The 13,831-nt window shown below is 39.2% G+C and overlaps 1 protein-coding gene across 3 annotated transcripts in view; it reads right to left on the bottom strand.

Moving 5' to 3' along the window:
• Window positions 1-1,258: 1,258 nt before the first annotated feature.
• RPS6KB1 (ribosomal protein S6 kinase B1) overlaps window positions 1,259-13,831 on the bottom strand; it is a 54,947-nt gene continuing 42,374 nt past the window's right edge. For 2 of the 3 annotated variants that reach the window (XR_004960335.1, XM_036268634.1), the window contains 3 exons: window positions 9,073-9,180; window positions 6,383-6,495; window positions 1,259-5,117 (listed from right to left, as the gene is read on the bottom strand). Coding sequence is in view for 1 of the 3 variants with exons in the window: in XM_036268634.1 (XP_036124527.1) it covers window positions 4,880-5,117; window positions 6,383-6,495; window positions 9,073-9,180 (459 nt within the window). In the remaining 2 variants the exon portion in view is untranslated. Of the gene's footprint in view, window positions 5,118-6,382; window positions 6,518-9,072; window positions 9,181-13,831 lie in introns of all 3 variants that reach the window. The other variant, XR_004960334.1, reaches the window with a different exon arrangement.

Raw genomic sequence — 13,831 nt, 5'->3', positions numbered from 1 at the left:
GTTTTTTTTTTCCAAACAAGAAAGCATTTCACATATGGATTTAAAAGGGGGAAATGTAATAGGAGAGCTATGCCACCCACTAACAATACTGATGAACTGGAACCATTTCTCTACTTCTATCCTATTCCTTCACCTCAAAAACGGAAATAGAGATTCAAAATCCCATGTTTTCTGTGAATTCAGACGACCCCTCTGAAAGACTGTTTTATCAGCATTAACAGTCACTACTTTGTCTTATAAAAAAAGTCAAATCAGTTTGAGAACTTCTGTAGAGAAATCATCTTGGCAAGTGTGATAGAATTGCCTCATAAATAAAAAGTGACTTAGCCCTGGCCGGTTTGGCTCAGCGGTTAAAGCGTCGGCCTGCGGTCCTGAGAGACCCGGGTTCGGTCCCCGCTAAGGGCACGTACCTCGGTTGCAGTTTGTCCCCGGCCCTGGTCGGTTGTGCGGGTGGCAACCGCTTGATGTGTCCCTTCACATCGATGTTTCTCTCTCTCTGTTCCTCTCTCTCCCTCCCACTCTACCTGAACAAAAAATGGAAAAATGTCCTCGGGTGAGGATAAAAAAAAATAATAATAAAAAAAAATAAAATAAAAAGTGACTTATACAAAACTTTACCCACTTTACACTAGATATATTAAGCCAGGTAAAATGGATTTGTACACTACATTATTTTGTGTATACACATCAAATAATCAAATGTAGCTGACAGGTGTGGCTGAACAAACTTGACTGTTAGCATAAAGTCTTTCTAGTGTTTTTATGTGAAACTAACTTTCATATAACATTTCACATTAACTTTTTAAAAAATAAGCAATCAATTCAATTTAGAAATCACAGACGTGTAATATATAAAATCAGTTCTAAAACTTGTTATATATTTAAGTAACTTCAATTTCTCAACAGAAATAGTTCTACAGCTGTCATTCCTCACATATATAGTCGAGTTGATCCTTGAACAATGTGAGGATTAGGGGCACCCACACTCCCAGTCAAAATCTACATATAACTTTTGACTCTACAGTTGGCCCTTCGAATCATGGATATGGAGGACCAAACGTATTTATTGAAAAAATGCTGCATATAAGTGGACACGTGCAGTTCAAACCCATACTTGATCAAGGGTCAACTGCAGTTTATTAAATATGAGAACCTGAACATGTCTGGCGTGTTAATGAAAAAAATTATTGAAACCATTTGTGCACCTGATATTTCTTCCTATCTTAGGATAATAAAAAAAAATCACTTCTATATTATGTTCATTCAAATTTGCATTTAATTTCTATTTACATTCATTCAATTCGAAATCAGATAATACAGTAAACTAAATACAAGATGAAAAGCAGAAAAGGTGTTACCCTCATAGCACTCCTAATAAGGCAGCTGAAGAATTTTACTCTGACAGATGCAAAGCCAACTTGGGATAGGAAAAAAAAAACCCTAGTTTAAAGAACAAAACAGATTAACCCATCTTTCAGATGTTACTTCAGATAATCCACTGAGATAATACTTGTGCTGTAGCGGTAAATTAAGAATCACACAAGAAAAGTTCTATATCAATCAGCAACAGACTATAGGTCACAGACTATAGGTCATAGTGTGACAAATAATTTTATGATTGGTTTGTCCAGCTTGCCTAGTGTCTACTCCTATGAAAAAAGGTAAATGTTTGGACACTGATGTTATTATTTGAGAAATTAACCATTTTCAAAGCCTCAAAATCCATTCTTCATAAATTCAACATTTCTCATGAGAATAATCTTAGATCTAGCCCTTGTAAGCTAGGAACCATATGACTCAGTTACCAAAATAGTTAGGTCCTATATTAAATATAAAATCCAAGGCTCAGTATATCAACACTATTGAAGATGCATCTTATTTATAATTATTTATTACTTAAAGAATGTTGAATTTATGGAGCATCATACATGCATTCTCCCCTCACCCCACCCTCATTATCTTCTATCTCAAAAAAATAGCATGGAATAATCCTTTTTGAAGGATTCAAAGTAGTTAAGACCATAAAGGGGAAAAGAATGTAATTTTCTAAAAAATATGATTCAAGTTCAATAATTAATACTTTACACATTGTTAATCACAGCTGGTTTATAAATCCCAGTTTATTCTGTAATGCTACAAACCTTATAAAATCAAAATTAGTAAACTTCAGTTCTCAGTGACTATATTTTAATTAAAAAACAGCATGTATAAAATATCCTGTAATAGTTGGTTTTAAAGAAAATAATTAAGTGATGAAAGAAAAGCAAGTAATCTCTTTTATACACTTACCTGGAAGAATCATAAAGAACCCTCTTAGAAACTCAAGACTAGTAATATTGATATCATATATTTTAAACTATGCTTGGATTTTTACAAATAAATATAGGGTAAGCCATATTGCATAGGTGTGTGCTTTCTGTCTGTGACACTAAAGTGGCACTTGACATGTTTTCACAGTCATAGCAGGGATATCCATTTATGAAACAATTTTCTCAATAAACCTGCCACAGCATAGGAAATTATGTTAACTTGGAAAACTGTATTTGTATGGATGATAGATGTGCAATTAATGCTTTTTATGCAGAAAAGTTGCAGTGTTTGCCACTATTGCTGGCAGTACTAATTATGAAAATGGTTTAACTACAGGGTGTTTATAGCCAGCCAATCACAGTGCAAATGTTAGTAGCAAGTAGGACTGAGGAGGAGTATTTTGGTGTAAAAATTTTGCTGGAATTTGGTCAGGCAGTCAACACTATAGTTAGTAAATATATTTGAAAACAAGTATCAGGGTATCACAAGTCATTTACTGTCTGAAATAGAGTCTATACATATCACCACAGCTTTTTGGGGTCTGTTTTTTTCAGATATCATAAACTGTCAGAGAACAAAGATCTGCACTTTAAATACAATTTCTGCCCTTATCATTATTGTAGCTTCTAATTTATTAGCTACAGTTATAAAATCCTCAATAGGCTGCTGCAATAATGGGGAAAGGGGGGTTAGAGGGAATGATTAAAAAAAAAAAAGTTTTCTGTTCAAAGATGAACTGTTATCAGTTCTTTCATTTATTGCCACAATTGAAAAGGTATATTCCCATTTTTCATGGATCTGTATTTGCTTAATGTCATAGAATTTCATCTCATCTCACTTGAATTTCCATTTAAATAAGCACAGCTTTGTTCTTTTCTGACTGAATTCAACATGCATAAAGAATTTTATGGCTTGGATCCTATGGCTCAAAAAAGTTTGGAGAACACAGCAAGCAGCATCTATTTAAAAAAAGGAATCATAGGGTTGCAAAATACTACAAATTGACTTTGCACACTCAGACTAAAGACATTATAAAAGACAAAAAGAGGTGATAAGACTCAACTGTAACTGCATGATCATCTATTTTACCAGTATGCACTGAAATATATCTTTATAAAGCTCTGCAGATATTAAACCCTTTCACCAGCTAAAGTCATGGAAACGCTCTCTTTAAGGCAGGAAGTATTTAAGAAAGGTAAAGTTACCTTAATTTTTATTCTTTGTACCAGTAAATCACTTACGTAGATTTTGTTTCAATTTCAAAAACATAGTGTCTTGTTAACATGTTTCCTAAATTAAGCCACTAAGTTTTCTTATTCACTGTGGAAGACATTCATCAAAAGGCCATCAAATATTTTTACAATAAAAAAATGTAGCCCCAGTATAGGAGAAAAGAATGTTTTTTCCTTTTAAAACTGTTGAGGAAAAAAATGTAAGGAAGGTAGACAGCAAAAATAGTAAAACTTAAAACCTTACCAATCTTCTGTAAAGAGATTAGACATAGAGAGTGGACTATGGCAACACCCTCTTTCCCTGGATCTCCCTATTGCCCTCACTTTACCGCCCTTACTATGCATTTTATCCTGACTCCCTTCTGTCCTTCAGCCACAGGCTGAACACATTAGGCATCTTGAACCAAATACTGGTATAAGAACAGGTGGTGATATGTTTCCAGTGCAATGCAGGCCCAGGACAAAGATGAAATGTGGAACATACAACTTATGCCCATTCCAAGGCTTCCAGTTAAGCTTAGCACATAGAAGTACTGCAAATAGAAATTAAATAGATTTTTTTTTCTATTATTACACAGATATTGCAGCTGGGTTACTGAAAATAAACCCCAGGTCCACCCCAATCCCTCAAACGAGCCACAGCTGTGGTTAACAATGATTCATTTGCATTTTTATTATTTCACCAAGAGAAGAAACAGAAGTTGTCTGGTTTTCTTCACACCAACCAATAATTTCAAATTTTATAGTTTGGGATGTTTTCCATGATGAGCTGAATCAAAAATCTATTTGAAAAATATATATTTATATAAAAAAAAGATTCAGGTTGTTTGCACGTAAAACATCAATTGATAAATTTTTGTCTTCGATTCCATGTTGCTGGAAAAAGTTTGACCAAGCTTGCATGCTAATTTGTCCTTGGTTGCAAGTATTATAGGCAATTTCATACTTTGCCTAATGAAAGGATAACCCTTCCTTGACACAATCAGAACTCAACAGTGATTCAAAAGCAACATCCTATCCTTAATACTGTCAGTTTTGAGCCATCAACATGAAATTCCTTGATAAGGTTGAGAAGATGTCGCTAGGAATCAATTAATTGATGTGCCTAAGAGTTCTGCAATACTATTTTAAGTTTTTTGTTGTTGTTGGTTTTTTTTTTTTGCACCATTGATTGATTTTTTAAATCCAGGTTTATTTTTCCTCTATCCAAAGTGTTCTATGTAATGACACTGACTCTTCAAGACTGTCATTTTCAGTCTTCTTGTTTCACCCTGAAGGATACTCATAAATCCTCTCCCCACCTTTTTTGCCTTAAATTCATTAAAAGCATTTTTCTGTCATAGATTCATACGCAGGTGCTCTGGTCGTTTGGAGATCATGGGAAAAGCTTGTTTTTTGTATGGCCCAGAGTTCGGCTGTCGTATTGGAAGTGGGGCTGAAGCTTCCCCACTCATCGTCACATCCATCTGCTCTATTCCACTTGTTTCCATTGGGTATTCCACAGGCGTCTGAGGATTTGCTGTGCTGGCTGAAGCACCTCTTCCCCAGAAATCCCCAGGAGAAAATTTGACCGGGCTTTAAGACAAGGAAGAGTTATCATTCATTTGTCTCAAGGATTATCTCAACAAAAAAACATTTCCTTTACATTTAAAGGGAGTGGGGTAATAAGACATTTATTTCCATTTTACTTTACTTTTGTGTGGATTAGCACAAAGGCAAAAGTTGAGTCATCTCTCCCCTAGACTGATAGTTTCCCAACTGGTCTCTTTATCTTTATACTTGCCCCAATAAAACCCTAATAATACTTAGTTTGGTTTGTTTTTATTAAAGCCATTTTACTTCCCCACTTAAGTAGCTTCTCATTGCATTTAAAATACAATATTTTTCTAAAACTTTGCCATTCTATTCCTCATTTACCACACGTCAGGAACAGTGACCTCCCTTGCATTTCCAAAAAAGGCCAAGTTTCTTCCTTTAAGGCTTTTGCACAAGCTATTCTATCTGTAACACCCTTGCACTTCTATTTTTTGTATGGCTGGCTCTTGCTCTTCATTCTTAGATGTTACTGCACCAGGAAAGCCTTTCTCTGAGCACCAGAAATACGAGCCCTCTTGTTATTCTTTGGTCTCTACTACCACATTTTCTTTTCCATATGGCACTTAGTACTACTTGCAATTGGATATTTCTTGTATTTCCTTCTTTGTTTATTGTGACTCCCTCTCACTAAACTGTAAGTTTCATAAGGACAAGGACAATTCCTTTGCTAATCATGTGCCCCAGTATGCAGTACAGCCCCTGGTACACAACTGATGTTGATTAAATGGGTAAAGAGGACAGCTACCACTGTAGTTGCTTAATTTTAGGAAGGAAGGTAAACTATGTAGCTTATTATCAGAGACTAGAAAAGACTAGTCACTTACAATATAAGAAGGTACAGATGCGCCCTGGCCGGTTTGGCTCAGCGGTTAGAGCGTTGGCCTGCGGTCCAGAGAGACCCGGGTTCGGTTCCCGCTAAGGGCACGTACTTCGGTTGCAGTTTGTCCCCGGCCCTGGTTGGTCGTGCGGGTGGCAGCCACTCGATGTGTCCCTTCACGTCGATGTTTCTCTCTCTCTCTCTCTCTCCCTCCCACTCTATCTATACAAAAATTGGAAGAATGTCCTCGGGTGAGGATAAAAAAAAAAAAAAAAGAAGGTACAGATGCTGTGCTTATGTCAACCAAAAAGAATATGATGTATGATGCCAGATCTTTCATTTATGTAACTTGGCATAAATTGCTTACGCAACGTTCTTCTAAGTTTAAAAAAAGGGGGAGGGGGTGAAAATAACAAAGTCCAAATACCTGACAGGTGTTCGTGGGCTGCCAATAAATCTTCGAGGTGATCGGATTTTTGGTTCAAAGGAAAACTTTTCTTTCACGCTTTCAAGTACAGATGGAGCCACATATGTAAAACCCTGAAAGATAGTTAACAGTGGACTACAGAAGGTCATTTGTCATACACATAAAGAAAATGTGGTGGTTCAGTCTCTAACACACCAACACTACAATTATGTACCCCTAAAATCATCTGTATACTCTCCCATCTCCTCAATCTCATTTCACACCTATTAACTTCTTTCCAACCATTTACTGAGACACAGGCCTCAAGAAAGCAGAATTCTATTGAGCCCATATGCCAGCAAACAAAATTCCACTCTACTGAAAGGAGCAGACCAAGACAGGTAAATGTAGGTTCCACATTAGGATGTTAAATACCAAGAGATATGCAAAGAAAACTAATGTTTCTAGCCACTTGCATATAAGCACCTAAGGTTATCACCCCCAAAACAGTTTCTCAGTATTAGGCCGAAGTAAAAATAGAACTCTCTAACTTGTGTGATTTTTCTCGTTTTACCCCAGTGATTGGATAGATTTGGTCTTTTCTTGATGAATAAGGGTCAGCATGGTGAAAACCCTCAATTGTAATAGGCAATATGCAGCTTTATTAGCTTAAGTTCTTTCCTGGACCTTGCTATTAGGCTACTAGCTATCATTTCTCTTGCTGTCAATGTTCATCTCTTTAACAATCAGTCCTCCACCTATCTTGCCTTCTATTTATTATTCTAGTCACCTATGAATAGGCATTATGAGTTACAGTGAAAAGATTCAACAAGGTTCTGGGTGAAGTACTGAAGAGTGAGATGCAATTCTGTAGAGCATACACTTTGTAACAGCCACATGTGGACTTCAGAGGACATTTCCCACATGTTCTAGGGTGACAAAGCTGTAACTACCAAGAGGACTAGGCTTACCTTTGAATTTCCTTTAATTCTGTGAAAGAAACTTAAATATTTATTGAACTGAAGTTGCTACAAATCCAATATCCAGGTAAGTGGATGTCTGTTTTTCATGCGGGAAAAAGTGTCAAACTAGTTGAAACTCTACAATGCCCAATTGAGAAAAAGTCTCCATGTTAAATCAAAAGTATAAGTTCCATGTCATATTGAAAATAAAGTAATGCCACAATTAAAATGAATCATGCCTACTTCCCTAACTGAACAGGAAAGATTTTACTAAGGGGGATACAAGGGCTTTGTATCATGCAGACATAAACTTAACATGCATTCATCTTTTATTTCTTATGTCATTAAAAATACTGTAGAATTATATTTACATATATGCTCTCCTTTCATATCACTATATAATGATACACTAATAGAATTATTTCTATTCAATGTTGTTTACTCAAAACCATACTGTATACTATGGTGATTTAAGAGTAATCTTGGGCCCTGGCCGGTTTGGCTCAGCGGTTAGAGCGTCGGCCTGCGGTCCGGAGAGACCCGGGTTCGGTTCCCGATAAGGGCATGTGCCTCGGTTGCAGTTTGTCCCCGGCCCTGGTCGGTCGTGTGGGTAGCAGCCACTCGATGTGTTCCTTTCATATCGATGTTTCTCTCTCTCTCTCTCTGTTCCTCTCTCTCCCTCCCACTCTACCTGAACAAAAAATGGAAAAAATGTCCTCAGGTGAGGATAAAAAAAAAAAAGAGTAATTTTGGCCTTGTACAATTTTTGCATTCCATGCTAACTTTAGAACTTAAATTCCACCCCAAAATATACAACATTATTTTGTATTATTTTGCAAGCAGTACAAAAAAAGTTTGGGAATTGATTGACAAATCCAGTGAACTTGGAAACAAACAGGCCCAAAAAAACCAACTTCCAAACGATTACTTTCCCTACATTCCATTCTCTCTAAAGGTGATGCAAAAAGAAATGAGAAAGGAAACAAAGTTTACAAAATGAGGTACATGTTCATGTAATACTTGAGTATAGTAATAAAATAAACATAAGCATATATGACATGTAGGCAAAATAATATGCAATGATGGCTATCAGATATAAATCTATCACTTTTGTTGATCAAAATCTAAAAGCTTTGTTTTTCCATTTGAGGATACAAGGTATAAAATCAATATAGATACTTCACCAGTATCTAATAAATAAAGATTAATTTATTAACTATCGCATATGAACCTACCTATACATTTTGATGTCAAATAGTCACAATTACCAGGTAAAAATCCCCTATAGGTTTAAAAGTACCAAAAATCTGTTTCAGGAATAAAATAGTTACAGTAAGCACTTTTCCTGCTGCTACTGCTGTGTGGCTCTTGGCTGAGATGCTGAGCCAAACATTATCTTAAGTCAGTGGCTCATTTAAAAAGGAATGATATTCTGTGCCCTGGCTGGTTTGGCTCAGCGGTTGGAGCGTCAGCCTGCGGACCAGAGAGTCCCGGGTTCGGTTCCCACTAGGGGCATATACCAAAAAAAATAAAAAAGGAATAACACTCTAAAGAACCATATTGCTAAAATAGAATGTAGTATTATGAGAATCATTTTCTAACATCAATAACTTAAGGGGATAACTTAAAAAAAAATAGCACTTCTAGTTATCTACATGAAACTGCAAAGCAAGCAAATTGAATTTTATTGAAAAGGGCCCTTCTTCATACTTAAATTTCCCATGCCTACATGGAAATTTTGTCACTTACCAGAAAGACCTGGTTGGCACTTTCACTGAGAGTTGAGTCATCTGGGCTGTCAACAGGTGTCTGACGTGTAAACTTTGAATCAAACTGACTCACATCCTCTTCAGATTGCTTTATAAAAAAATGATTATAAAATGATGAATAGTTTATATTATATATATCAAATACATAACATGCATTCATTAGAGAAGGCTCTAGAGAAGAGCTCCTTCACAGGGTTTGTACTAACAGAACAGTCTTAGCAGGCACAGCCTGAAGAATAAATACAGGTGGAAAGTATCAAAGGTCAAATTACATCCTCAAATTTTAAACATATATTAAAATAGATTTTAGTACACCGTTATCATTCCTATTAAAAATCTGAATATCAGCCTGGACGGTGTGGCTCAGTGGACTGAGTGTCATCCCATGAATTGAGAAGTCCTGGTTAGATTCCCAGTCGGGGCACATGCCCAGGTTTTGAGCTCGATCCCCAGTAGGAGATATGCAGGAGGCAGCCAATTGATGTTTCTCTCCCACATCCATGTTTCTTTTTTTCTTAATTTTTTTTTCTTTATTGATTTTAGAGAAAGGAAAGGAGAGGGAAAAAGAAATAGAAACATCAATTGATGGGAGAGAACACTGATTGGCCACCTCCTGCATGCCCCACACTGGGGATTTGGCCCACAACCTGGGCATGTTCCCTGACCGGGAATCGAACTGGTGACCTCTTGGTGCATGGGTTGATGCTCAACCACTGAGCCACACTAGCCAGGCACCCACATCCATGTTTCTATCGCTCTCTCCCTTCCTCTCTCTCTAGAAAAAAAACCAATAAAACACATATTTTTAAAAATCTGAATATCGCCCAGCCGGTGTGGTTCAGTGGTTCAGTGTTAACCCATGCACCACGAGGTTGGTGGTATGATTCCCAGTCAGGGCATATGCCCAGGTTGTGGGCCTGATCCCTAATGAGGGGCATGTAGGAGGCTGATGTTCTCTCTCATCGATGGTTATATCTCTCTCTGTCTCTTCCTTCCTCTTTCTTTCAAAATCAATGAAAAAAAAAATTTTTTTGCCCTGGCCGGTTTGGTTCAGCAGTTAGACCATTGGCCTGCGGTCTGGAGAGACCCGGGTTTGGTTCCCGCTAAGGGGACGTACTTCGGTTGCAGTTTGTCCCCGACCCTGGTTGGTCGTGCGGTGGCAGCCACTCGATGTGTCCCTTTCACATCGATGTTTCTCTCTCTCTGTCTCTTCCTCTCTCTCCCTCCCACTCTATCTGTACAAAAAATGAAAAAATGTCCTCGGGTGAGGATAAAAAAAAATTTTTTTCTCAAATCTGAGTATCAGTCTTCCCCTGTCACAAAGCTTCAGTGTTCCAAGCCCACTGGCTAAATCCCTTTTTAGAGATGATTTGCTCTGTTGTTTGCTGCAGGTTTGTAATAAACCTAAAAATGATTAAAGCATAGTTTAAACACAAAACACATTTACAAGATACTCTAGTTAAAGTTTCTTTCCATAACTTATTTCATTCCTTTAGATTTCTCGAGGAGTAAAAAATAATATGCTACCCTGCTTGAGTATATTTTCTTGTGAAAGAATATTTTTGACTAACTCGAACCACCAGATCTGTTTTGTTTGTTTTTTAAACCTTCACTCAGTACGTCAGAGTATGTGGTTGTCTCAAAAGAACTCAGGAACCAACATGATTAAGCACAGTGTCCAAAGATGGGAAAAGCTAAACATTTCAAAAAAATGCAATGAACTGAAACACAAATATATTAAAAGGCATGAGTTCATTATACTAAAAATCACATTAATTCATTGGTCAATTATGGAAGATGTTAGGAAATTAATTCATTTTGAAAACCGGGGAAAAAACAAACATATCCTGCCTTTCCTATATGAACTGTACCTCAGGCAACCAAACAACTGATGTAAACAGTTTCTTTCTATGGAAGAAGTCCAGCTAATTAATAAAGAATGAGCCTGCTGGTGTGGCTGTGGTTGAGCATCGACCCATGCACTAGGAAGTCACTGGTTCGATTCCTGGTCAGGGCGCATGCCCAGGTTGTGGGCCCAGTCCCCAGTGGGGGGCATGCAGGAGGTGGCCAATCGATGTTCTCTCTCATCGATGTTTCTATCTCGCTCTCCTTTTCCCTTACTCCTTCTCAAAATCAATAAAAGAAATATATATTTTAAAATAAATAAAAATAAAGAATGAATAGGGTTGCGGGCTCCATCCATAGTAGAGGGCGTGCAGGAGGCAAGTGATGAATGTTTCTCTCACACTGATGTTTCTATCTCTCTCCCCCTTTCTAAAAAAAATTAATAAAAACATGTTTTTAAAAAATGAATAACAGTATTATAAGAAGACAATCCTAGAAGTAGGCCAGAGTTTCTCAACTTCAGCACTACTGACATTTTGGGCCTGATAATTCTTGTAGGGGACTGTCCTGTGTATTATAGGATATTTAACAGCATCTCTGGCTTCTACCCCCACGTACCAGTGGCATCCCTTCCCAAGTTGTGATAACTTGTTCCAGATATTGCCATACTGACCCTGGCTGAAAACCACTGATGTAGACAATGACCACTAACACCAATAAAAGAAACACAATACACATTATTTTTCCTGATCAAAATATACATCAAAAGTTTAATCTGAATCAGATCAAGCATCTAAATCTAACCACTAGTTTTAAGAAATACAGGGAACAGATGAACATAGTCAATAACACCATGGGGTTAAAATCGGTAAAATCAGCCCAGGTGGTGTGGCTCAGTGAGTAGATTGAGTGTCATCCCATGGACACAGGTCTCCGTTCAATTCCTGGTCAGGACACATGCCAGCATTGTGGGCTCAATCCCCAGTAGGGGCACGCAGAAGGTAGCCAATCAATGTTTCTATCTCACACTGATGTTTCTCTCTCTCTCTTCTTCCCTCTCTCTCTCTCTTCTTCCCGTTTGGCTCAGCGGTTAGAGCATAAGCCTGCAGACCAGAGAGTCCTAGGTTTGGCTCCCACTAAGGGCATGTACTTCAGTTGGAGTTTGTCTCCGGCCCCAGTTGGGGTTGTGTGGTGGCAGCCACTCCATGTGTCTCTCTCACATTGATGTTTCTCTCTCTCTCTTCCTCCCACTGTCCCTCCTGCTGTCTGAAGATAGGTGCAAAAATGTCCTCAGGTGAGGATGGAAAAAAAAAAGTTAATAGTCATCAACTACTACTGGCAGGAGTTCTTAAAAAGACTACAGAATAACGATTCTGAAGAGAAGAGAGGGTAGACCAAAATTTATTAAACTGTTACTGATTGTTTCTGATTACTCTGAGATTTTCTTATTCTAAAAAAGTACCAGGTCCTGCGCTGGCCAGTTTGGCTCAGAGGTTAGAGCAACAGCCTACGGACCAGAGTCCCAGGTTCGGTTCCCGCTAAGGGCACGTACTTCAGTTGCAATTTGTCCCCGCCCTGGTTGGGGTTGTGTGGGTGGCAACCACTTGCTGTGTCTCTCTCACATGGATGTTTCTCTCTCTCTCTCTTCCTCCCTCTCTCCAGCCCACTCTATCTGAAGATAAATGCAAAAATGTCCTAGAGGCCCTGGCCGGTTTGGCTCAGTGACTGGAGCATTGGCCTGCAGACCAGAGAGTTTTGGGTTCGGTTCCTGCTAGGGGCACGTACCAAAAAAAAAAAAAAAAAGTGTCCTAGGGTGAAGATTAAAAAAAATAAATTAAAAAGTACCAGGTCCCAACTTCCGGTCAAGATGGCGGCATAGGTAAACGGTATCGCATCCTCCCACAACCATATCAAAGTTACAATTAAACTACAGAACAACCATCATTCAAAACTACCTGAAGTCAAGCTGAATGGAAGTCCTACAACTACGGAATTAAAGAAGCAGCTGCAGCCCTGGCCGGTTTGGCTCAGCGGTTAGAGCGTTGGCCTGTGGTCCAGAGAGACCCGGGTTCGGTTCCCGCTAAGGGCACGTACCTCAGTTGCAGTTTGTCCCCAGCCCTGGTGGGTCGTGAGGGTGGCAGCCACTGGATGTGTCCCTTCACATCAATGTTTCTCTCTCTCTCTCTCCCTCTTTCTCCCTCCTGCTCTATCTGAACAAAAAAATGGAAAAATGTCCTCAGGTGAGGATTAAAAAAAAAAAAAAGCAGCAGCTGCATCGAGACTGGTAGGAGGGGCGGAGGCGGACGGGCTGTTCCCACACCCACGTGTGGCGGATAAAAATCAGTAGGGTACCTCGGCTGAGAAGGTCTTCCCTGAGGACTGAGGGGTCCCTGTCCCACACCAGGTGCCCCGCTCAGGGTTCCAGTGCCAAGAAGAGAATCCCCATAACTTCTGGCTGGAAAAAACAGCAGGAACTGAGGCTCAGGGAGGCTGACGCAGCTGGAGCCCCAGGCAGCTCCTTAAAGGGCCTGCACACAGACTTATTGGACTCTCTCCCGCTAAGCTTGGAGGGGAGGCAGCTCGAGGGGCGCCAGAGACATACAGGGAAGAACTGAGCTGTTTGGCACTGGAGGGAGGGCTGGAGAGGAGGCTTTCTCCGGGACAAATGTGCTGTCAGAGGCCTTTGTTCCTTTGGTGAGCCCTTCCCTGGGGCAGCAGACAGCACCATATCTGGGACTCCAGCAACCTGGCTCACACTGGTAGCCCCGCCCTGGTGACTCCCTGAGGCCCCGCCCCACCCAACTTTCAGGCCCACCCAAGCTGTTGCCACTTGCTTAACCACAGGATTGGCCTGTCTTGGATCCTGCTTCAGGGTTTCCTAAATTCTTTCAAAG

This window comes from Molossus molossus, unplaced genomic scaffold (assembly GCF_014108415.1).
Source record: "Molossus molossus isolate mMolMol1 unplaced genomic scaffold, mMolMol1.p scaffold_m16_p_19, whole genome shotgun sequence".
NCBI classification, from domain to species: domain Eukaryota; kingdom Metazoa; phylum Chordata; class Mammalia; order Chiroptera; family Molossidae; genus Molossus; species Molossus molossus.
Note: the sequence above shows the minus strand (reverse complement) of the source record. Positions and strands in the feature narration are given on the sequence as shown.